Raw genomic sequence first — 25,486 nt, 5'->3', positions numbered from 1 at the left:
CACCCCGAGTCTCTGTTTAATCCTTGGTTAATGGGGTCAAATTTGCAAATGAATTGCAGCTCAGATTTCTCTCTCCATTTGATTTTTGAAATTTCTTTGTTTCAGAACTGTCACCCTTAAATCTGCTACTGAGTGTCCAGGGAGATTGAAGTGTTCACCCACAGGCTTCTGTACATTACTGTTCCTGATGTCTGATTTATGTCCATGTATTCTTTTATGGAGAGACTGTCCAGTTTGGCCAATGTAAACTGCAGTGGGGCATTGCTGGCACTGTGAGAGGAGTGGACAGCATTACAGGGCCAAGGTCAGAGCAAAAAGTCTGCTTTGGCTTGGGAAGAATTCATCTGAGATAAGAACCAGGGAGAGAAATAGGATTTGTAACACTTTCTTGCAGTACATGAGGCTCAGCTAGCACGTTCTGTTTATCTTTTCCTAGGGAGTAGTGGGGGTGGGGGGGTGACCTCCTGCAGGCTGTAACCTAAGCTGTCAGGGAACACCTGTGTTCCCAAACAAAGAGCGGGGTGGAGCCCAGCTGGTTTTGAATTCGAGGTGGGCAGTTAGTGAGTCAGGCTGGAGGCTGGGAAGGAACAAAGTCAGGCAGGACCTGAACCAGGGGCTCCAGGCCTTGGGTTCTGGGGGCGGGAGAGGAAGGAATCTCCTCCCTTCATCATGGGCCAGACAGACACTTCTGGTTGCTGCACTGACAAGTGTGTACTGAGCTGCACCCCTGTTGCATAATAAACCTTCTGTTCCACCTGCTGACTGAGAGTCACTTCTGGCTGTGGATGGGGTGCAGAGACTGGGAACCCCTGAAACCTGCTACAACTGGTGGCAGAAGTGGGATCTACTGCACCCTCTGGATGGAACTTCCGACAGTAAGTGACTGGGGCGCAGCCAGCAGAATGGCAGCCGGCGAGGTCCAGGCGTTATGAAGGGCAGTGAGGCAGAGGGGCCTAAAGCCAGCCCCGGGGAGGAGTGACCCACAAGGGGGCTGGCACACTGAGGGGCGCTGAAGGGGCTCCTGTGAACCGCATCAATGATGTATAATCGGCTCCTTAAAACGGGCATTGTATGGTTATGCAGGGAGAAAAGAAAGGGCTCCCTAGTGCCAGATCCACCAAAGCCCCGATTCTTGCCCAGCTGGAAGAGAATGATCACTCCTTTGATTTGGGGCCAGACGCCCTGGGGAGCCACCAGACAGCCCCCCGGGGATGCTGAGGCTCAGGAAGGGTCAGGGAGCAGCCGAATTAACCCCAGGGCTGCTGGAATCCACGTGGCCAGTCGCAGCTCCTCCCCACTCAGCACCTCCTCCATGGAGCTGAAGCGTCTGGAATTTGAACTGAGGCTGAGGGAGTTGCAGGACCGGGAAGAAGAACGGCACGAATGGGAAAAGCAGCACCAAGAACAGGAAAAACTCCATCAGGAGAGATAGAGAGCGAGCGAGCGAGAGCAGCAGCACGAGCAGACCCCTGAGACGTACAGGAAGAAGTTCCAGGAGGTGCAGAGGGGGCCAGAGCCCTACGTAGACCTGGCCTCCCCCCTGATGCAATACTTCTGCAAGTGGGTGTTCAGGATGGGGGCCCACACAGCAGAGGACCCGGTTAAGCTGATGGTCCTGGAACGGTTCTGTGGAGTGTGCCTGCCTGACCTGAAGCTATAGCTCAAGGACCAGAAGCCAGAGGACCCACATGGCACAAATAAGCTGGCTGATGAGTTCATGGAGAGCTGGGCCAGGGTGAAAGGGAATCCCGGAGAGACTGGTTCCTGGCTGTGCAATGGAGGGAATCAGCTATGGGGCAAGCCCAGGGAACAGGGCCAGCTATCCACTCCCTAGAGGGGCAGCCAGGGCTGGACAGAGCAGCCGGCCTGCAGACACAACAAGACCTGGTCTGTTATTGCCGTAGGCAGAAGGGGCATAGACAGGCACAGTGCCCCAAGTTCCCAGACAGGCCCAATAGGCAGAGGCCTCATGGGGTCCCAGTGCCAGAGGAGTCAGCTGCCCAGGCAGGAGGGACTGGCAATACATCCTCAGCCTGAGGGAAGCTGGATCCGCAGGTCAGCTCCTCCGGGAGACTGGACACGCCAGAGGCAGGCATGTCTGTGTACCAGGCAGGGGCAGCCCCGAGGAGCGAGTGCCTCGTGCCCCTGGAGGTGGGGGCAGGAAGGTGATGGGCTTCTGGGGCATGGGGGCAGAGCTGATGCTGGCCCAGACCGCATGGTACCCAACACCCAGCCGACGCTGAGGGGCACTGACAGGCCCCATTCAAGGTACCAATAGCCCGGATGCATCTGAAATGGGGGAAAGGGGACCCCAAGGAAGTGGGGTGCTCCAACACTTGCCTATGGCGGTGCTGATGGGGCAGTGATCTATTGAAGTGGCCAGAAGGACCCCCCAGTGTTCTGGTCACTACCCGTAGCCAGAGCCAGTGAGGAGTTGGCGGCCCTGACCCAGTGGAGGGCACCATGAAGGGGACGCAGGATCCCCACCCGACAGGCACAGGCCTCAGCAGGGCCGGGACTCCGGACCCAGGCAGTGGTGGGGAACAGGTCCCTGTCCCATCCCCAGCTGCTGGATTCCAGGCCGAGATGCAGGCAGACCCCTCCTTACGGACGCTGAGGGGCCGGGCTGGCCACAGTGCAGTTCAGCCCCTGGTGGGAGGCTGTCAGGAGAGATTCCTGTGGGAGAGGGGATTCCTGTACCGGCCCCCCCCCCAGGGAAAGGGGGATCACGGGGGATCCCACAGCAGCTGGTGTTCCCCAAAGGTACTGCCCCAGGCTGCTGCGCCTGGCAGGTCATGGCCTGCTCTTGGGGCACCCAGGGAACAGGGGCGCCCAGCTGAGGCTGCTTCAGACCTTCTACTGGCTGGGGATACTCACAGCCATGCAGGAGTACTGCTGGACCTGCGGCTCCTGCCAAAGGGTGGGGAAAGCCCAAGACTGGGGGAAAGCTGCCTGGAGGCACCTCCCCATCAAAGAGGAGCCATCCCAGAAGGTAGCAATAGATACGGTGGGGCAAGGCGTTCCACAGACAGCAGAGTCCTCTGCTTCCATAGCTCGGCCCATGCGAAGACTCTCCCCGCTCTGAACAGACACCTGCCAGTCAACATTTCCCCTCGTCTTTCTGATCCTTGTGGGGAACAGACACGTGTATACGTGCACTGCGGAACGCACACCGGCTGGAGAAACACAAAGCCGGCTGGGGGCACCCTGCTAATCTCCCGAGCGGCTGCCCAAGTGCTCAGCTTCCAAGGAAACTTGCTGCCAGCCCAGGCTTTCTGTGAGCTCACAGATCACACGACCACCCCTGCTAGGGAGGCTTTTCTTGCCAGCCTCGGGGTTTGAGGGCAGATTCGCACCAGAGCACCAGTTAGAGAGGCAGGATTCCCAGAGTACCCTGTGCACAGACACAAGAACGAAATGTACTTAGACCAATAGCTCTTTGGGGCAGGTACCATCGGTTTGTTCTGCGTACAGCACCTAGCGCATCAGGTTTCTCACCATGCCTGGGATGATGCTAATGCCACCTCACTAACTAGCAACAAAACAAGGAGTCAGACTGCCGGAGGGCAGAGTCCTTCCCCGTCTTTGTCGGCTCAAAGCATAGGGGCCTACATCCTATTTTACAGCAGGAAATACGTTCACAGTGCGCCCGATCCACAGCTCTATCAGTCAGCACAGTTCCACTGAAATAACTACACGCTCATTCACAGCAGAGGGGCATTAGGCCCATTATATGCAGCAAGAGCCGGACAAGGCACTATAGAAATTTTTTTTCCCCCACAAGTGGACTCCCCAGAACCTCTTAAGGCGGAGATGCAGACCCCTGTGCAAATCTTAGTCTGCAGCCTGCCAGAATTCACAGACTGGCACGCCAACACCCTGCAGCCCAGCTGTGTGGGGGCAGAAGCCTGGACTCACTAAACGCCACGAAGGCTTTCTCCATCTGTCACTGCCTCTATCCCATAAAGCCCCTTGGAACGCAGATTCTTTACAGCATCCCCTGGATCTCCCCCTGTCCCCACCAACGCCCTGCATCTAGCACTGCAGGGAGAATCCCTACAAAGAACAGGGCAAGCTGCACCGAGCCCTCCCCGCCACCCCGCAAGGTGATCCCCCTCCTCTGGCGTGCCTCAGCAGGCTCCTCATGAATCCTCACTGCCTGCTCATTTATGTGCTGCTTCGTGAGCCTGTTCAGCGGAATTACTGATGCTCCTCTAAAATACCAGGCAGCCTCTGAAAGGAGCTGGGGGTTGTGATTGGAGCTTTGACTCTAAGGTACAGATCTAAAGGCAAGTCCCCCTGCTCTAGAGCTCCAGTATGGTGACAGAATTAATTGGTTTGATAAAGACAAACTCTCCTTTGGTCTTTCCTCCTGGCACTTTTCTGAGGGATGGTGTGTGAGAGCTGAGTGTGTAACTCGAGCGATAAACCCCCAGAGTTTGGAATGGTTCAGGATCTGAAGAACAGCTCTGTGTAGCTCCAGAGCTTGTCTCTTCCACCAGTAGATGTCGCGGCAATAGGAGATGACCCTGTCCACCCTCACAGTTCGCACTGTAATTTACAAACAGGTGTGGTCAATGGGACTTGTCCCTAATTACACATTTTTGCATATTTGCCAGGTTCTGTCCCCAAGTTTGTCTTCGTTTCAGGACTTCAGCTCTGCTGCATTCAACACTTCTCTACAGGACAGAGCCAGCCCCAGTTCCAAACAGCCCTTCCCCAGATCCACTCTCCTGCCCCTCCTAAGACAGTCCGTTCAGAAAGCCCAGCCCAACAAAGCCGGACAAGCGAGGGCATGAGGAATCTGAATGACAACACCCACGGGGCACTACTGCAGCCACAGGCAAACGTGACTTCAGGTTGAACAGAGTCAAAACATTTCAGTCCAGGAATGCTGAACTGTTTCAGTTAGATCCAAGGTGTTGCAACGAACCGTTTCTATAAATCGTTTCCGAACACGTTCCTCCGACAGCTTTCGACAGCTGGAGCTTTCCTCGTGACTCCAGACAGAAGCGAAAATTTCCAAACCTCCTGCAGGAACGAAATTCTGACTTTTGTTCCCTTCTGTGTGCACTCCTGACCCGGAGACTATTGCTGTGAAATTAACCCATGAGGACGCCGTGCAGAGCAGCTTCCAACAGAAAGTGCCTGTTGTCCAAGCCAGGCAGGTGTGTAAAAATCTGGTGAATCCAACTCTCAGAAACAGGGCACCAAAGCAGCAACTACAACTCAGGTCTCCAACTCTAACTCCAAATGGCGCAGCAGGGAGGCTCCTACCAGGATAAGCCAGGTAGGAGGCGAGCAACTAGCACACACATTCCTGACATTTAACATGCTCCATTTCTACCCATGACAAGTGCTGCCACACCGGGACATTCCTAATTCTAGGTGTGTTGCCACCACTGACCATATCCATGGTGTTTGCTGTAAGCAGGACAGCCCTGAAAGCGGGAGAGTGTCTCTCATACAGTGAATTACCTGGGAGTCGAAGTTTGGGACAGCAGCACATGGGGGGGTAGTGGGGAGGACAGACAGACACTGGCAGGACCAAGCACCAAGCCCTGGAATGAACTGGGGCCAGAAAATCCCCTGGCTGGTTGGAGACCGAGGAGCTGACTCAGGGGTGTAGCGGGCTGGCCTCTGAGGGGCAAATGTAGATCAAGGTGGCCCTAGAAGCCCATTCAGCACCCCACTCGCTGTGAGGCCACAGGCAGCAGACAAGCAGAGGATGCAAAAGAGTGGGGGGAGAGCCTTTGGAAGCTGCTGCACGACATGCGTGCTACCCAGCAAAGTCAGCAACAGCCTCCGTAGTTAGCCAGCAGCTGCCCAGCGCGCTGCTCTGGCCCCACTTCAGGCCACCAGCACCAAGCAGCCCCAAAGCCAGTGTGGGACCCTCCCTGGGCCACACAGCCACCCTAGTCACGCCTGCCCTCCCTGCCCCTGCGGCTGGCCTACAAAAGGTGGCTGGGGAGGGTGGGGGAATCACCAGCCACAGCATCAGTTGCATGATGCTATCCCCAGCATGGCACAGAGCAGACTTCGGGCTTCCCCAAGCTCCTGCACAGCCACTCTCTGGCGCACAAAGGCCACCTCAGCTCCATCCCCAAGCTGGGTCCCCAGCGGCACGACTTGGCAATAGCCAGGAATCGGAGCCAGCAGCATTCCTTCTGTTCGGATGCCAGAGGCTCCCAAGGGCGCCATGAGACCCTCGGTTATCCTGGGTTGGATGGAACAGCAAGAAACTGACCCAGCCCCGGCCCACTACTACCCTCACTTGTCTCCACAGACACACCTCCGGCAGTGGCAGCAAGGACAGGAGAGAAACTGAGGTGGCAATTGGGATGACTTTAACGAGCTGCTGCTCCAGAGGCTGATTAGAGCCCAAGGATGCCAGAGAACACCTTGAGCACTGCTCTGACATCAGCCTGTGATTTTCCACAACAGTCTGTCAGCGTTAGTCATCTCTTCAATCAGCAGAGTGGTGCCAGGTGCACGGTCACACTGGGAGCCCGTCTGGGGCAGGGCCTGCTGCTCCCATCACCCAAACAGCTCTTCTTCCCCCTAAGAGCGGGGAGCAGCTGGCAGACAGGGCTGGAAGAGCTCTAGTGTCACATACTTAATCCGTAGGCCGGAATGGAGGAGACTCCACCAGCGTCCTGGACAGGCCATTTGATACCTGCCCCAAATTCCAGTGGCGCTACGGTAGAGAAACACCTCCTGGTGCAGCCGGCTAGAGGCAGCGCTCCCTCCGCCTGCCCGCACCAGCCAGAAGGAAAAGAACTTGGAAGAGCAGAAATATTAAGGCGCGATGGGCTGCAGTGCTAAGTGAGATTCAGAGGCCCAGCTCAGCGTGTGTCAGAGGGACCTGACCTGAAGTGCTAAGTGCCCACCTGCTGGAAAAAAATCAAGGGCTCCTAAAGGTACCTCAGGTTGAGCTCCCCAGAAATGACAAGTCACCTTCAAAAAGCTTATTACAGGCCCTAGCCAAGATCCAGGCTGCACAGCAGCTGTTCACGCACCTCCTGAGAGGCAGATGAGGCGCTGCGACCTGCCCATGTGTTCTGACTTCCATTTCGGAAAGAGGCAGCAGAAGGTGCCAAACAAAAGAGAACCCGTCTTCTGTGTGTGCACTGACCAGTAAAACATCCTGACCCAGTGTCCACCCCGGGGGGTCAGAAAACAAATCCAGCTGACACATAAGAGAGGCAAATGCCAACTCCATATTGCGGAGTTGTCCTCTGGCTTGGTAACCGACTCCCCATTTACTGCAGGCCCGAGGCTTAAACCTCTCAATTGTAAATGCTCCCACAACTAAACAAGCCCAAAAGAGACACATAAGCAGATTAACTCTTCTAGTGATCTGATGACCCAGAAGATGAGCTGTTCTAGGCATGCCTGTCCTGGGAACTGGGGTCCAGGCTGCAGCCTGTGGAAGGCAGGTCCAAGCCAAATCCAGCACAGAGATGTCAGGAAAGGGTCACGTTTTGGCAAGAGCCAGGCATACAGGCTGTACCAGAGGAGAGCAGGCAGTGAGCTATATGGATTAGTGCACAGAGGCTACCCCAGGAGGAACTAGCCACTCACATAATGAGGAGCAAAACTCCAAGCACCTCTCCACAAATCAAGAGTCATCCTTTTCTTTCTCAGGAGCCACTAACTTGCTTCTACTTAATCCAATTCGTATTTACGTGCATGACATGTCGTGCAGGGAGAAAGGCGGCATTGCTCTATGATTATCATAGACTCACAGGGCTGGAAGACAACTCACAAGGTCATCTGGTCCAACCCCCTGCTCCAAGCAGGGCCTACTACTTAAATCTTGTACTCTGAGTGGAGCCTCTACATGTCTCCTCAAATTCACTGTCTCGGGACAAAACTTCTAGCTGACACCAGGAGCGCCCCGGTTGATGTCCTTCAATCTCAGTAGATTTTCCCATTGACCGAGGTCGTCCTCTTTTGTGTTTTCCTTGCAGGTTCCATGTGAGAGCCTGACAGACTCTGCCGGGTGAGGCCTAAACACACCCACTTCTTTCTCTTGATTTGAACATTAAGTGGTTCTTGTCCTGCTCTGTTCTGAAGCTCCTCATTTGTGACTAAATCTTGCCTTGTGATCTGAAGGCTGCACCTCAGGCATCTCTTTATGAATGTCTGTAGCTTGTGATTTGAAGACTTTTTACTACACCAGGTCTCACTTCCATACAAAAGCCCACTCTGCATGTGTGTGTTGAACAGCTGTCATTTCATCTACGCAGATGTTATTTATGAACTCCCTATGGGGCAGAGAGCCTTGAATGCCGCTGTTGCTTTCCCCATCCTGCATTGATATCCTTATCTGTTCCTCCTTCTCCATCCATTCCTTGTCCTGATGAGGTGGCTTGTGTGTCTCAAGGACCCCTGAGAGTAATGCCAGTGGAAGCTGCAGCTCCTGGAAGGGTCACCCAAACTGGACAGGTCAAACGGTAGAGATCAGACAAATGTGGACTAGCTCTCCCTGAGGCTGGCTTAGGGTTAACGATGCCATCCATAAAAAATACAAGCTACAGAAACATCCAAGCAGGACCAACCCAACTAAATCATCTGACAGGGTCCTGTCAAGCAGGGACTTATAGACCTCTAGGGATGGAGATTCCAGGACCTCCTCTGGCAAACCATTCCAGAGCTTCACCAGTGAAAGTTTTTTTTCCCCAGTATCCAACCTAGACATCTCCCGCCTTCTGTCATTTGCCACCACCGAGAATAGCCTCTCCCCACCCTCTTTGCAATCTCCCCTCAGGTAGCTGAAGGCTTCTCTCAAACCCCTATTCACTCGTCTCTTCCTCAGACTAAACACACACGAATCCTTCAGCCACTCTTCATAAATCATGTGCCCCAGGCCCCCAAGCATTTTGGTTGCCTTAAGCTGGTCCTTCTCCAATTTGTCCACTTCCTTTCTATAGCAGGGGCTCACACCTGGATGCAATATGATGCCTCAGTGCTGGACAGAGGGGAACAATTACTTCCCTTGATCTGCTGGAAATGCTCTTACTAATGAAGCCAAACATGCCCTTAGGCTTCTTGGCTACCAGGCCACACTGCTGGCTCTTCCACTGTTATCCCCAGGTCCTTTCCTGCCCAACTGCTGCTTAGCCTGTTGGCCCCCCAGCTGTTGCAGCGCCTGGGAATTTCTGTCCCAAGTGCAGGACTCTGACAGGGTCCCTCGAACGTCGTCTGTCCACAAGCAGAACAAGTTTTGTGATGTGCACCACCAGCAGAAACACGCACTGCCCACTGAGAGTGGCTGTGGGTGCTCTGCTAATCAGCTGGGCAGCCGCGCAAGTGCCCAGCTGACAGGGACACTAGACTCTGCACTTCTCCTTTCTGAACCTCAGATTTCTTTTGGCCCAACCCTCCAATTTGTCTCGGTCACTGTGGACCCAAACCCTACCCTCCGACTTATCTACCTGTCCCCCAGCTTAGTGTCATCTGCAGCCTTGCTGAGGTTGCAACCCAGTCCCTCACCCAGGTCTTAATAAAGATATTGAAAAAACTGCCCCAGTACGAACACCTGGCGCACTCTGCTGGACACTGGCGGCCAACCAGGCAGAGCTGTTGATCAGTACCCCTCGAGCCCGACAAGCTAGCCAGGGCTCTGTCCACACCATGCCAGAGCTGGGTGGCTGCTGACTGGGGGCCCAGCTCTGTAGGCAGCAGCACAGCGTGAGGGTGGCACGGTATGGTATTGCCACCCTTTCTGCTACACTGCTGCTGAGGGCGGCTCTGCCTACAGAGCTGGACTCCTGGCCTGCAGTTACTGCTCTTCAGCTGCCCAGTGCTGAAGGCAGCACAGAAGTAAGACTGGCAATACCCCCTAAAATAATCTTGTGACCCCCCCCCCCCCCCCGCAATTCCCTTTTGAGTCAGGACCCCTGATTTGAGCAGCGCTAGTCGCACCATGTGAAGTCTGTGGCGCCCAGGGCAAAAACACACGACAGCCCAGATTTCACGGTCCATGTTGTGTTTTTGGCAGCTGTGAATTTGGAAGGGCCCTATCGAGCTCCATCGCCCAGGGATGACCCTCCCCAGCCTCCCAGACTAGGCAGCGCATCGAGCAGAATTCGGCCTCCCGCTTGTTTTCTCATTTATTTCCACCTACCCTCCCGCCTTCCAGCAGCTGTTGCTAATTTACTCATTCCGCCCACCCCTTCTCCCTCGAGCAGCTGCTCACTCAGAATTTGCCCTGTTCACAGAAGGGCGGGCGCTGAGCAGAGGAGAAACAGAACCTACGTTGTCAGAACAAAGAGAGCCACTCCAGGGCACAACAGCTGCCACTCGCGTCCTACACGCTGGGCACTTTGTCAGACCCCAGGCAGACTGCCACAACCAAATGGGACACGAAGTGTCCGTTCCACCTCCCAGCCATTTGCCCCCCAGCAGAGCAGTGAAACGAGAGGCAGACGAGCTGGCCAAAGGGGCCATTTCAAGCCCCCTCCACAAGCCAGCACAGGACTGCTCCTGGCAGCGTGTTTGTCTAGGGCTTTGTCCACTCAGTTCTCCTGCACCGGCGTTCTGGCGCTCGCTCAGCGATTAAAGGGACAGAGGAGACAAAGGAAACCAGAATCATTCCTCAGTGACTTGGTGGAGACTTGAGCAGGAGGCAGCTTTCCTGATTGCATCACAGGACCTTAATGAGAAAACAAACATGAATCCTGAACACGCAAGGGGAAACCAGGCCTCCTGCCGGGAACAGCAGTCAGACTCTGCTGTAGGCAGTGCATGCTACCAGGTCCTTCCATGAGACTATGCAATCTTCCGGGCAGCTCCGTTGCTGAGATTAATCGTCACTGCCCTGTTTGAGCCAATGGAGCTGGGACAACTTCCCCCAGGGGACCTACCCACCAGCTGTTGTGAAAAACAAACAGACACAAGAGTCCACACTACAAACACACACTGCAAATAAATCCACTCACCCCCCAGCTGCCAGTCCCCATCCCAGCTGGAAGTATTTCCAAGAAGGCAGCAGTGGCATGGCCATAGGGAAAGCACACAGGAACTGAGAAGCGTCTTGGCCAACTTAAGAGGGAAAGAAAGTTCTGTCAACTCACAGCTATTTATCGCTGAATACGCACCCACATCCTGCCCTTTAGCCTTTCAGTGCCAGTGCGTGCCTGCCTACCTCTTTGGGACTTCTGCACTCGACATCTCCCATGGAAGGGACTGGTTCCAGTAACAGATTCTGAAAGGCTTCTCCCGGCAGTTATTCTAATCCCCTTGCCCCCAGAGCTGCCTGAGTACCCACTCCTTTCTAATTGCTGCCTCTTCATTTTCTGCATCTCACTAGCAATGAGCGCAGCCTCACAAGGGGGAAGGATAACATCAGTCTGCAATAATGGAATGTCTCACCCAGCGGTTAGGCCACTTCCATGGAGAGGTGGAGATTTAAAAATGCCCATAACGTGTTACAAGGAGAGAGAATGGAAGATTGCCTCTGGGATGAATTCCTCCGCTTGGGGCTGGTGGGAATTAGGGATCCGGGGTACAATTCAATGTGTAACATGAAGCTTTGGCTAATACGCAAAAACACCCCAGAGCATCAGGAAATGAACATTGGTCAGATAAGCTGAATCCATTCAAACTATTTCACACCTTCAGTGCTCTAAAGAGGGACAGCCCTATAACAGAGCCTGGAGTCAGCAAACCCCTTCACACAGCATGCGGAGAGAGAAGGACACTGACTATCGCAGGGCAGGTCAGACTGGACTTGGATCAGAGAGACTGAAATACAAGGAGACGACCGCAGAATACAGGAGGCAGCTGGATCTCAACCCATTCATTAGCTGCTTGGCTTTAAAGCAGACACATCTCATTCTTTGCAGCACGTTCCTTCCTGTTACCGTGAAACTGGATCTTTTACTGAAGGTACAGGGTCACAGAACATTAGAACAGGAAGGGACCTCGAGAGGTTATCGAGTGCAGTCCCCTCCCCTAACGGCAGGACCAAGCACTGTCGAGACCATCCCCAACAGATGTCTGTCTAACCTCTTAAATATCTCCAGCAGTTGAAGATTCCACCACCTCCCTAGGCAACTTATTCTAGTGTTTAACCACCCTGACAGTTAGGAAGTTTTTCCCAATGTCTAAGCTAAACCTCCCTTGCTGCAGTTTAAGCTCCTTGTCCTGTCTTCAGAGGTCAAGGAGAAGAATTTTTCTCCCTCCTCCTTGTAACCTTCTTCGAGGTACTTGAAAACCGCTATCATGTTCCCTCCCAGTCTTCTCTTTTCTAAACTAAACAAGCCCAGTTCTTTCAGTCTTACCTCCATAGCTCACGTTCTCTAGAACTTCAATCAATCTTGCTGCTCTTCTCTGGACCTTCTCTAATTTCTCCAATTCTTTGTTGAAATGTGGTGCCCAGAACTGGACACAAAACTCCAAGTGAGGCCTAATCAGCACAGAGTAGAGCAGAAGAATGACTGAAGGAAGGATGTTGCTCCCCCTGGGTGGAAGTGAGGATAATTGGGGGTCTGGGGGAGAACTGACCTGGGAGTGTCTTTGCTTTCAGACCGTTTTCCCATTGATCTCGGGGGTGGGGCATAAAAGTGCCCCCAACTTTTGATCCCCTTCCTTAACGCTGTAGTAAAAGATCTATATTTTAAAGAAAATGACAAAATTAATTTCTTTTTTATGGTCAGTCACAAAACTTTGTATTACACATTACTGGGAGCAGGCCTTTCTTCCCCTGGACTGTGGTACAGGCTGAACCTCTCCAGTCCAGCACACGCTCATCTGGCAACATCAGTAATCCAGCAGGATTTGAGTTACACCGATGACCACTTCTCATGGGTGTGGCCAAGCGTCCCGCAGTCCCAGAAGTTTGTTTCCAGCCACCAGCCCTGGCTCTCAGTGTTCTGTGCTGATATTGAGGTGTAATTTACCCCAAAATGTCTTTGAAGAGCCCAGGAACCAGTGGGAGTGTTGGTAATGCTGCTAAAGAATACTGATCTCCTGTGGCCTGGCAAATTCTCTCATCCAGCACCAGTCAGGTCCTGAGGGTGCCGGACTACAGAGATTCAACCTATATAGTAAAATAAAGAAGAGTGGAAAAAGTCCCACTAAGTACACACACAAGGGAAACTCCCCAGAAAAGGATAGTGGGTAGACATATGGCCGGTGTGCTCTTTCACCGTCGCAGCAGAATCTTTAGGCAGATTCCCTGAATATTTACCTAACCAGGATCAGGTTATTGTCTGAGGTAGAGCGTTACCATTTTATCAGAATATTGCCATAATAAAAAGCACAAATGAAATAATTACTTTAAAAAGCGTGGTAACAGAGAGAAAGCTCTGCGAGTCTACACACTATCAAAACAAAACAAAACAGTCAAGTAGCACTTTAAAAAGACTAACAAAATAATTTATTTGGTGAGCTTTTGTGGGACAGACCCACTTCTTCAGACCATAGCCAGACCAGAACAGACTCAATATTTAAGGCACAGAGAACCAAAAAAGTAATCAAGGTGGACAAATCAGTAAAAAATTATCAAGGTGAGCAAATCAGAGAGCAGAGGGGCAGTGTGGCGGGGAGTCAAGAATTAGATTAAGCCAAGTATGCAAAAGAGCCCCTATTATAACCCAGAAAATTCACATCTTGGTTCAAACCACATTTTACATTCAGATTTGACACATTAACACATGGTTTGAACCGAGATGTGAATTTTCTGGGTTATAATAGGGGCTCTTTTGCACACTTGGCTTAATCTAATTCTTGACTTCCCCGCCACACTGCCCCTCTGCTCTCTGATTTGCTCACCTTGATCATTTTTTTCTGATTTGTCAACCTTGATTATGATTTCTGGTTCTCTGTGCCTTAAATATTGAGTCTGTTCTGGTCTGGTTATGGGCTGAAGAAGTGGGTCTGTCCCATGAAAGCTCACCTAGTAAATTATTTTGTTAGTCTTCAAAGTGCTACCGGACCACTTTTCTTGTTTTAAAAAGGATGGTCGACCGTGTACACGCATCTGCGTAGACAAAGGGCAAGATGTGAAAGCAACAAGTCACAGAGGGAAGGGCCCTGGCCCGGATGCACTAATGGGATGAAGGCCAAGCCAGTCCATTAGGTCTCTCCTCACTCCCAGGACCCCATTCCCAGGCCAGTTGCAGAGCCTGGGCCATTAGCCCACAACAGTGCCCTTGCCCTGTTGTGCTTCGGATGGTGTCAGTTACAAGGCGCGGTGTGCGTGACCACGGTAACACAGGAGAAGGAATGAAGAGTTAAGTCACATGCAAGTCCACTGACTCCCTTCCTCTGCCAGGGAACCTGCTGACCTGGAGACGGACCAGTGTGGGCAGCACAGGGGTAACAATGAATTATCGCTGGCAAGAATTACACCCTGGAGCCTGCCTGTCTGTGTGGTCTCTCCAGGTCTCTTAGGAGACTCTTTCAATCACTCTCACTTCACAGCCCTTGCTCAGGATCAGCTCACCCTGCTGACTGAAGAGACCAATGCAAAGCAGGGAGAAGCCCAGCTCCTTTGAATCCATCCTGCAGAGCATGACTGGAGCTCTGGAGTGTAGAGCAGGCACAGAGAGAACAGCCCCCCCCACCCACTCAGCGATGGGTGTTCAGTTCTCTCTCACGTTGGCTCAGCTGGCAAGCCCTCCATGAGTGACTGCCCAAAACCAGGTCTCTGCCCAGCACGGTAAGTTTGAGGGCTCCGAGACTGGAACAGTGAGATGAGCAATGAGGAACTCTCTAGCTGGCAAAAAGAGGAGCAATTCATTCCTGCTGCATTTACACTAGTCTTTTCACCCATGAAAGCTCCATAGCATTAGAGCAGAGCTCCATACCGACTTGTAACACTGCTGGCATCGGCACTAAGCCAGGTTCTTCTGCCCTGCAGAGAGGTCCTGCAAAGCGGGGGGCAGTGGGGTTCTCTGCCCTTTGTGCTTCCTCATGGTATGTAACGGAGGACTGCCAGGATCTCCCTGCCCTAGTTATTTCCTTCTGCTGCTTGGTTTGTATTTTAACAGTCCAGCAATACAAGCCTGGTTTTGCTGAATGACTTACTAGGCGGCCGGATGGGGACTGTGAACTCCCATCCACAGCAGAAAGAGGAGAGTGGAGGTGGGGAACCCTTTTTGGGACAGTGCCACTGACCCACAGATTAAAAGTAAATAAATAAAAACAGTCAGAGGCCACATAAAAGTGAGAAGTTAGGTAAGCCAAACCCCCCACTGACAAGGCCCTGACTCCTCATTCCCCTCACACGCTAGCACCCAGGGCAGGGGGTGGAGGGCGGCAGGGCAAGGTTCACGGCTTCCCCTGGCCAAATTAACTCCTCTGGGGGTCCTGAGCTGGACCCAACCTTAGAGGACCAGGGTTCAGTGTGCAGGAGGGGCTGCTGGGGAGCCTGACTGGGGTGGGGGTCTGGGCAGGAGGGCCAGGTGGTACTTGGTGGTCTGGACGTGATCGGGGCAGGAGCAGACCGGAGGTGGGGGCCTGGGAGGGAGGGAACAAGAGAGGGTGGGGATGCAGAAGCAGGATGAAGGTCTGGATGGGAGGGGTGCTTACCTGGCACAACTCCCTGGGGGCACACTTGGCACCGTACCCTCTGCCACTCGTAGGCACCGCCCCTTCTGCTCCTTTTGGCTGCAGGTGGCCAATGGGAGCAGTGGGGGAAGAGCCTTCAAGTAGCACTTCCCTGGGCCGGGGAGGCGGGGTGAAGCAGCAACGCGGGGAGCATCTCCCTCCCCTCTGCCTAGCCAATCCGGCCCTGGCTAGCCTGGCTCCAGACAACAAGGATCAGGCTCCCTCTCCCCGGGGGGAACCAGCACTGGCATTCCAGCCTCACGAGAGGCCATGGGGTTGGAGCACCAGCCTAAGCTCTCCACTGCAGGGGAAGCTGGGCCTGGGGCCTCATGGGCCGGATTTCAGACTGTCACCAGCAAGAGATTCACTCGTGTTTCTCGGGTGGTTGAGTTGAACAGACGTTACCAAGGTACAGCCGACAGACCTGGGTCATCGGCAGCAGGAAATGAACCTGCGACCTCAGGGGCTAAAGCCATGTGCCTCTATCGTATGCGCTAAAAGCCAGCTGGCCCTCGGCCCCAGCTGCAGAGCAGAGACTTCACTATCCCTTGTCCGTGACCTTGGGGGTTACACCACCACCACAGTCTGAAAAGTCTCTTCCCTGTCCACCAAGTTACACCCGCAGGATGTCTGGTGTCAGGACCTCACTTGAATTCCTGGAACGGTTGCAGAAAGACGGGTCTGGCAACACCTAAATTTCTAATGTAAACAGGAGAAAGCCTCCTTTGAGAAATATGCCTGTCAGAACACAGCCATGACTTTCTTCTTCCTGCTCAGCTCGTCCAGGCACAGGTGGCAAAGTCCAGGGCTGAGGCTACACTTTCAGAGTTCAGAGATTCCTGGGGCAGGAAGTTCACAGCAGTGATCTCCCCCAGGACGGGAGTCTCAGGGTTTCAGTCTCCCTCCCAGACAACTGCTCTGAGCTCTCATCCCAGAGCCAGGTACAACGGGTTCCCATCAGAAGAGCCTGTTGATAACGGCCAGCTTTGTCACCTGCATAACCCTCTCTTTGGGGAGGGAAGGTAGAAAGCTCCTCTCATTGGTTATCCTAGGCACTTACTCAGCCCCTGGCACCAAGTATCTGGCCATCTCAGAATCTTTCATGTATCCTCAAACCCTTGGGAGATGGTGTGGGGGGAGGGGAGGAACAGCCCAGCCTCCAAGTCCGTTCCATCTAAACACGACAAAGCGCAGGCAAAAGGAAGGAATATTATCCCCATTTTACAGATGCCCTCAGGCACAGAGAAGGGACTTGCCCAATCACACAGAGGTCAAGGTCTGAAATCTCCTGAGTCCCAGCATGGTGCAGTCTTCCTCCCCACCTTCCTCAGCAGAACCTGATCTTCATCACCCAGACATCAAGGGGTGGAGGGCAGTGGGAAGGAGAACTAGCATTGGTGTTCTTTGGCCCTGGCAATGTAGGTACTGAGGAAATTAAGGCAGAAACACAAAATCCAGACTCTAAAATGGGAAGATATGTTGACTGTAAGACTTTTCTCCTTGAAATGCTCAATCTCCCTTCCCAGAGAACAAGTCAGATGTTAAAGGCTAGTAAGCCACTATTGTGCACCAGATAGCACATCCCAGGAGGTGGAGGTCCTGGCTCGGAGCTGCTGTAGTTCCACATCCCCTCACTGTACGTGTAAGTGACACACAGGGTACAAGACGGAGCTGTGCTAGTCTGTATACTGTCAAAACAAAAAAGCAGTAAAGTAGCACTTTAAAGACTAACAAAAGAATCCTGATATCTACCATCTCATGGTCGCTGCAGCCCAGGCTGTTAACCATTTCTATTTCACCCACTAATTCTTCCTGTTCTCTCGCTCTAATCTGTTGTTAAATCATCTATGTTTCAGGACACAAATTCTCAGGTCTAGCCAGGTTTCTATCCATTTTACAGTCTATGTATCCAATCCATGCCTCCTTAACTTATGGGTAAGAATGCTGTGGGAGATCATATCAAAAGCTTTGCCAAAAGTCAAGATATATCACATCCATTGAATTCCCCAAGTCCACAGAGCCAGTTACCTCATCATAGAAGCTAATCCTTTTTCCAGAATCCTGAAATCTACCATCTCATGGTCGCTGCAGTCCAGGTTGTCACCCATTGCTATTTCGCTCACTAATTCTTCCTGTCTGTGAGCAACAGGTCAAGCTGCGCACAGCCCCTGGTGGGTTCCTTCAGCACTTGTACCAAGAAGTTATCCAACATTCCCCAGAAACTTCCTGGATTGTCTGTGTGCTGCTGTATTGGTCCCCCAACAAATGTCTGAGTGGTTGAAGTCTCCCATGAGAGCCAGGTCCTGTGATCTGGAACGTTCTTTTAGTTGTCTGAAGAATTCCTCATCTGGTGGTCTGTGGCAGACACCAACCACAGCATCACCTTTGTTGCTTACGCCTCAAAGCTTAAGCCAAAGACTCTCCACTGGCTTTTCTCCCTCCATATACTGGAGCTCTGAGCAACTGTACTGCTCTCTCACATACTTCGCAACTCCTCCTTTTCTCCCCTGCCTGTCCTTCCTGAACAGTTTATACCCTTCCATGCCCGTGCTCCAGTCATATGAGTCATCCCACCAAGTCTCCGTTATCCCAATCACCTCACACTTCTTTGACTGCGCCAGGGCCTCTAATTCTTCCCGTTTGTTTCACAGGCTTCTCGCATTTGTGTACAAACACCTTATAGTTAGTCCCATCCCTAGGACCACTCATCCCAGGCCCATCAGTCAGTGGGGTCTTCTTCTGATCCCCTCCGTGAGAGCCCTCTGCCTCAGCATTCTCCACCATAGCACCCGTGCAGAAAGCTGAAAAGCAGTTGCTTTCCTCCACCAGAACTGGAGATACCTGAACTGGCTGTCTTCTCTTGGAGGTTTCATGCTGCCAGTTTTGTTCCTTGCTCTGTGCCGCCCTCACTGGTTGCTCAGTTTGCTGTGCTGACAGGACTAAATACAGCCCTCACATTCTCTGATGGGCCAGAGAGTTGATATTTGCGCCTCAAGTCTCTTCCGAGATGGCAACCGCTTTGCACTTGGTACATACGAAATCCCTTCTGTCTTGTGGGAGGAAGACAAACACAGGACACGCTGTGCAGGTCACAACAGCTGACTTGTCACTGTCCATTTTCCCTTTCTCCAGACAATTCCCTCAGATGATATTAGTGCCTCCTTGAAGGGCAGAAGAGAAACAAAACTTAAAAGGCCCAATGTAGGGCTGCCCCCAAGGAGAACTCCCAGACAAAGTCCCCAGTTAGCAGCCCCAGCTGGTCACGATCCCACTGGTCGCTAGCCTCTGGCTTGTGAAGCCTTCTCTCCTTCAATGTTTGGCTAGCTCTGAAACTGATCTGGCCAGCAAAACCACAATCCACCCCCCTGGCATTCACGATCACAAACGTGGTGTTGAGTGAACAAAATCACCGCAGCCAGCCACTCTCGGTCCCAAAACAAGGATCATTTCCCCTCCCAGCACCTCTGGAAGCAAAGCAGCAGGATTCAGTTCCCACTTCATCCTGACTGCATCCACAGCACCCGGCACGTTTTCATGCTGCACCTAGTGCAGCACTAATGTGGATATTGCAGCCAGCTGTGACCTAAAGCAAACATGGGAGGCACCTGTTAGCAGAAACCCCACCCGAGAATGAAGTGTCAGATTCAGCCTGTTTCTCCCAGAGCTAGAGACAAGGAAGCGTACCTGCTCCTCTGAAGATGACTGACCTAAGATTGATTTTTATTCTACCTATGAAAGGATATTTTAAATAGTCACTGGATATTTTAGCTAAACAATAAACTGTTCTCATAAAGAAGTGAAAAACCAGTCCATCTGCTTCATAATTCTTTCGCGTGCAATTTTTATATATGCTGAGTGTCTGCTTCTCCTGAGCCAGTAAGTAAAGTTTTTTGGGAAAATGAATCAAACAAGGTGTATTGCAGTTTTGTAACCAAATTACAAAAAGATGAAATAAACCATTTTAGAAATCTATATAAAAACGGGGGAAAGGAGAGTAGGGATGCAGAGCAAAGATGAAGACTTTGGAAGCAAGTTTTTATACTGTAATTAAAATTAAAATGCGTATTTTAGATGAGGGTGGTCTTTGATGATTTTATTTTAAAAAACTGTATGTCTAAAGATCCAAGAATGTAAGGCCCAAGGCCTGTGCATCTCAACAGTTATGCATGATGTTTTTAGACACGCAATTTTATATTCTTCAGCCACAAACTAAATATTTAAAGCAAAATTTAAACCAAGGTCCAGTTGACATGGCAATGCACAACTGTGTTTGGAAGTAAATTCAGGGCTGGAACACACCTGTTAAATGACTTCATTACCACTTAATGGCCCTTTCACAGATTCAGTGTTATGCTAATGCAGGGCTGGAAGGCTTTTCCTTTTCTTCAAGCTGCAAGAGCCTGCAGTGGGAGCCAGCAGAAAAGGTCAGAATTGGGATAGGATGAGAGGGAAGGTTGCCCACTAAGACCCAAGGGAGGCGTTGCCTCTCCTTACCTCTTATACCCACCACTCAAGCAGGGCAGTAATGAAGGAGCAGACCGCCATCCTGGTGAAGGCAAAGCCCAAGCCCCACTGCCCGTAAGTCAGCTTGGAGAGCCTCCTGGGGCGTGGAGCAGGAGACAACCCATCCCTCCTAACAGTGGTGGGTGGGAAGGCAGAGTAAGGGCACCTGGCTTCAGCAGTGTTACTGAGCATGCTCAACCCATGTGTACGCACCCAGTACAAGCAAACTGGAGGGAGAAGCATGTGCCCCACATGCACACTGCTTCTGCAGGACGACCCAGGCAATTACCCTGGCTGTTGTCCTCTGATTACACTGCCAAAAAGTTAAACCAAGGGCACTGCCTTTTTGTTGACCTTCCATCATAGATATTAGCCAGCAATTACAAACATCAGTTACAGGTTTGGCAGGTGACTGTAGAGAAGCCACAGGAATCCCCTCTTCCACAGACAAAAGACATTAACTCTTGGAACAGCAGTAGTTCTCCGAGGACTGATGCCTGTAATTTGATTCACCCAAAATTCACAGCCAAGGCTCCATACCTACTTATTTTTATTCTATTCCTATGCACCATGACACTACCTAGAAGTCAGCCTCTGAGCTTCTTCAAATGATCTCAGTGCACATGCAAACTTCAAATCCTATAAAACAAGCTCCTTCGTCATCACACTTGTCACTGCCGGAAGAAGACAGCAGAGGGTACTACAATGGGCCACTTGGTACTCTCTTTTAATCATTTTAGCTGACAGTCCCGCTTGCTCAAGGTGAGTAATTGCAGTGAATAATTTTGAGTAAATATTTTGTTTGTGATCAGTCCTCACAACACAGGGTGGGTGGAATGAGCAATTTTTGGGCCTGAGCTGGCACAGTTCAGCTAGGCTGTTAGGTCACCTTTAAAACTGCTCTGCCTTTCAAACAAAGCTGCATTACAAGACACATTGTTGGGCTCCTCCCAGCTCAGAGACAGCAGCAAAGACCTGACCCAGCACAGGGTGAACTCTCCCACTAGTCCAAAATAGATACATGGATACAAGAGTCTTACGTACTTCAGCAAACGGAACCACCAAAGTGTAAAGATTTACAGCAAATAGAACTGACTGCCAAGTCAGCTGACTCAGACCAGCCACAGGTATCTAACTGCAGGGTAGGCACACTAAGCCAGGGATGTCTACACAGGCCATTGAACAGCAAAACTTGTGCCCTTCAGAGATGCTAAACACACAGCTCCCCTGCCCCAACAAACGTTTTGCTGCTGGCAAAACAGCACGCGGTTGGCTGGAGCGCTCTACTGCCAGCACAAGTGCTGCTTGTCCAGGGTGGAAGTAGTTTGTCAGCAAAAGAACCAACAAACTGCAGCTAAACTGCCCAACTTTTAGCCCCAACACTACAAGCTGGGTAGTGCAGACAAAGCCTGAGGGTACATCTACACAGCCCCACCAGCAACCCTCCCAGCCCAGGCTGATGTGAGTGCTCTGCAAACAACTGCACAGCTGGAGCTATGAAGTGCTCCTTCCTAGGCTGCGAGAGCTCACGGTCCATCCCAAGGTGCAGCTCCAAAGTGCTGGCCACTCAGCTGGTTTCAGAACACTAGTGCTAGCCACCTGAGCTCACAAAGACCCACGCTGGGAGGCTCAGCACCAGAGGACACAGAGAGACACCCCTAAAAGGTCAGATTCTGCCAGCCTTGTCCATGCTGGACAGTACCTTAGTCCACAACTCAGAGTCACGTATTATTCAACTCACAGGTGTCTGAATCAGCTCCAGATGAAGCAGTGGAGAGGACAGACACCTCTATGGCTTAGAAGTACGTTGCCTTTCACTGCAGTTCACGCTCCTAAGGCGCATACAAAAATCCCACCCTAGAAGCTCATGAAACACAGGTACAGTAAACTCTCTTTTAAGCGGTACTCTGAGCCAACGAGTACTGCCATCAGGGCTGCTTGAGCGAGGGAGGGTGTAGGAGAACACCTCCCTGCAGCACGCCAGAACCTGCTCCCCACGCTGGCTGTCCTGACCACCACGGAGCCAGAGGCTGGCAATATTAGCTCCTTCAGACCACAGGCTAGATCAGAAGTTTTACCTTGTTGGCAACACGAGCCGGGCATGAGATTACCTGGGTCCCTCTCTACACCTCCCACCCTCAGGGACTGGTGCTGCTGGGTTCACTGCCACAGCTGGGGCGCTCTCTGTGCACTAACCCCTCCCGCCCTGGCTGGGGTGGGGTGGGGTGGGGTGGGGGGGGCAGCACAAGGCTGGGAAGCGGGAGAGTCAGGGGGTTGTTTCGGGTTAGACCATTCCTGGTGGAGGAGGGAGCCAAACCCAAGCCCCGCTCGCCAGCCCCTTTCTCAGCCCTTCTCCTCCAGCCAAAGGGGCCCAGAATGGCGGGTCGGCAGCTCACAGCGGGACCAATCCCAACTCCACCCTCCCAGCCACGGCTCTGCCCAGCCCGGACTCCCCCCTTCCCCACCCTGCTCGGGGCAGAGGGTCGCACCCCGCTGCAGGGGGCACTTTCCGCCCCGCAGCGGTGAAGGCCGGGCGGCAGCAGGGGAGCGCTGAGCCGCTCCCAGCACCCCAAGCCAGCCGGGAGCAGCGGGGCTTCGGGTCCCCACCCGCCCCAGCCACCCAGGGGCGGCCGCGGAGAGCGGGGCTCGGGGAGCAGCTTCCCCCCGCCGCAGGGCCGGGCCCGAGCCCGGGCCAGCCGCGGCGCCCCCAGGCGGGCAGCACAACAGCGGGGCTGCCGGAGCCCCGCCGCCCCCATTCCTGCGGCACCCGGGGCCGCCCCCCGCACCTGGCGTGCCGGCGCCGCGCCGCAGCAGGCAGGCTGCCAGCACCATCCCGGGCAGCAGGAGGGCTCCGAGGCGGGGGCCAGGCGCTCTCCGGGCCGCCACCATCCTTCAGCGGCGCCGCGCGCTCATGGCAGCGGGGCCGGCGGCAGCGCCGAGTCCGAGTCCGAGTCCGCGGCGCTGCGGGAGCCCGGGCCGCGTCGGCTGGCGGGGGCGGGGGCGGGGGCGGGGGCGGGGCGCGCTGCGGGGAGGGACGGAGCAGGTGCCGGACGGGGCGGCCCCGGGGCGGGACTTGCTGCTGCGCTGGGCACCTGCTCCTTCCTGCCCTGCCCCCCCGCACCGGGCATCGCCCCCCCACATCTCACTGCCCTGCCCCCCCGCACCGGGCATCGCCCCCCACCTCACCGCCCTGCCCCCCCATATCTCACCGCCCTGCCCCCCCGCACCGGGCATCGCCCCCCCACATCTCACTGCCCTGCCCCCCCGCACCGGGCATCGCCCCCCCACCTCACTGCCCTGCCCCCCCGCACCGGGCATCGCCCCCCACCTCACCGCCCTGCCCCCCCATATCTCACCGCCCTGCCCCCCCCGCACCGGGCATCGCCCCCCACCTCACCGCCCTGCCCCCCCATATCTCACCGCCCTGCCCCCCCGCACCGGGCATCGCCCCCCACCTCACCGCCCTGCCCCCCCATATCTCACCGCCCTGCCCCCCCCGCACCGGGCATCGCCCCCCACATCTCACTGCCCTGCCCCCCCGCACCGGGCATCGCCCCCCACCTCACCGCCCTGCCCCCCCGCACCGGGCATCGCCCCCCCATATCTCACCGCCCTGCCCCCCCCGCACCGGGCATCGCCCCCCACCTCACCGCCCTGCCCCCCCATATCTCACCGCCCTGCCCCCCCCGCACCGGGCATCGCCCCCCCACCTCACTGCCCTGCCCCCCCGCACCGGGCATCGCCCCCCACCTCACCGCCCTGCCCCCCCATATCTCACCGCCCTGCCCCCCCGCACCGGGCATCGCCCCCCCACATCTCACTGCCCTGCCCCCCCGCACCGGGCATCGCCCCCCCACCTCACTGCCCTGCCCCCCCGCACCGGGCATCGCCCCCCACCTCACCGCCCTGCCCCCCCATATCTCACCGCCCTGCCCCCCCCGCACCGGGCATCGCCCCCCACCTCACCGCCCTGCCCCCCCATATCTCACCGCCCTGCCCCCCCGCACCGGGCATCGCCCCCCACCTCACCGCCCTGCCCCCCCATATCTCACCGCCCTGCCCCCCCCGCACCGGGCATCGCCCCCCACATCTCACTGCCCTGCCCCCCCGCACCGGGCATCGCCCCCCACCTCACCGCCCTGCCCCCCCGCACCGGGCATCGCCCCCCCATATCTCACCGCCCTGCCCCCCCCGCACCGGGCATCGCCCCCCACCTCACCGCCCTGCCCCCCCATATCTCACCGCCCTGCCCCCCCCGCACCGGGCATCGCCCCCCCACCTCACTGCCCTGCCCCCCCGCACCGGGCACCGCCCCCCACCTCACCGCCCTGCCCCCCCGCACCCGGGCATCGCCCCCCACCTCACCGCCCTGCCCCCCCATATCTCACCGCCCTGCTCCCCGCACCGGGCATCGCCCCCCACCTCACCGCCCTGCCCCCCCATATCTCACCGCCCTGCCCCCCCGCACCCGGGCATCGCCCCCCACCTCACCGCCCTGCCCCCCCATATCTCACCGCCCTGCCCCCCCATATCTCACCGCCCTGCTCCCCGCACCGGGCATCGCCCCCCACCTCACCGCCCTGCCCCCCCATATCTCACCGCCCTGCCCCCCCGCACCGGGCATCGCCCCCCACCTCACCGCCCTGCCCCCCCCGCACCGGGCATCGCCCCCCCACATCTCACTGCCCTGCCCCCCCGCACCGGGCATCGCCCCCCACCTCACCGCCCTGCCCCCCCGCACCGGGCATCGCCCCCCCATATCTCACCGCCCTGCCCCCCCCGCACCGGGCATCGCCCCCCACCTCACCGCCCTGCCCCCCCATATCTCACCGCCCTGCCCCCCCCGCACCGGGCATCGCCCCCCCACCTCACTGCCCTGCCCCCCCGCACCGGGCACCGCCCCCCACCTCACCGCCCTGCCCCCCCGCACCCGGGCATCGCCCCCCACCTCACCGCCCTGCCCCCCCATATCTCACCGCCCTGCTCCCCGCACCGGGCATCGCCCCCCACCTCACCGCCCTGCCCCCCCATATCTCACCGCCCTGCTCCCCGCACCGGGCATCGCCCCCCCACCTCACCGCCCTGCCCCCCCACATCTCACCGCCCTGCCCCCCCGCACCGGGCATCGCCCCCCACCTCACCGCCCTGCCCCCCCATATCTCACCGCCCTGCTCCCCCGCACCGGGCATCGCCCCCCACCTCACCGCCCTGCCCCCCCATATCTCACCGCCCTGCCCCCACCGCACCGGGCATCGCCCCCCCACATCTCACTGCCCTGCCCCCCCGCACCAGGCATCGCCCCCCACCTCACCGCCCTGCCCCCCCATATCTCACCACCCTGCTCCCCCGCACCGTGCATCGCCCCCCCACCTCACTGCCCTGCCCCCCCGCACCGGGCATCGCCCCCCATATCTCACCGCCC

At 55.3% G+C, this 25,486-nt stretch overlaps 1 protein-coding gene across 1 annotated transcript in view; it reads right to left on the bottom strand.

The window, feature by feature from the left end:
• The window catches only part of NPDC1 (neural proliferation, differentiation and control 1), a 106,629-nt gene extending 83,572 nt beyond the window's left edge, over positions 1 to 23,057 (bottom strand). Inside the window, exon 1 of the mRNA XM_075015588.1 lies at positions 22,851 to 23,057. Coding sequence (XP_074871689.1) covers positions 22,851 to 22,953 — 103 coding nt within the window. The 5' untranslated portion in view covers positions 22,954 to 23,057. The remainder of the gene's footprint in view (positions 1 to 22,850) is intronic.
• Between the last annotated feature and the right edge of the window lie 2,429 nt (positions 23,058 to 25,486).

This window comes from Carettochelys insculpta, chromosome 21 (assembly GCF_033958435.1).
Source record: "Carettochelys insculpta isolate YL-2023 chromosome 21, ASM3395843v1, whole genome shotgun sequence".
Classification (NCBI taxonomy): domain Eukaryota; kingdom Metazoa; phylum Chordata; order Testudines; family Carettochelyidae; genus Carettochelys; species Carettochelys insculpta.
Note: the sequence above shows the minus strand (reverse complement) of the source record. Positions and strands in the feature narration are given on the sequence as shown.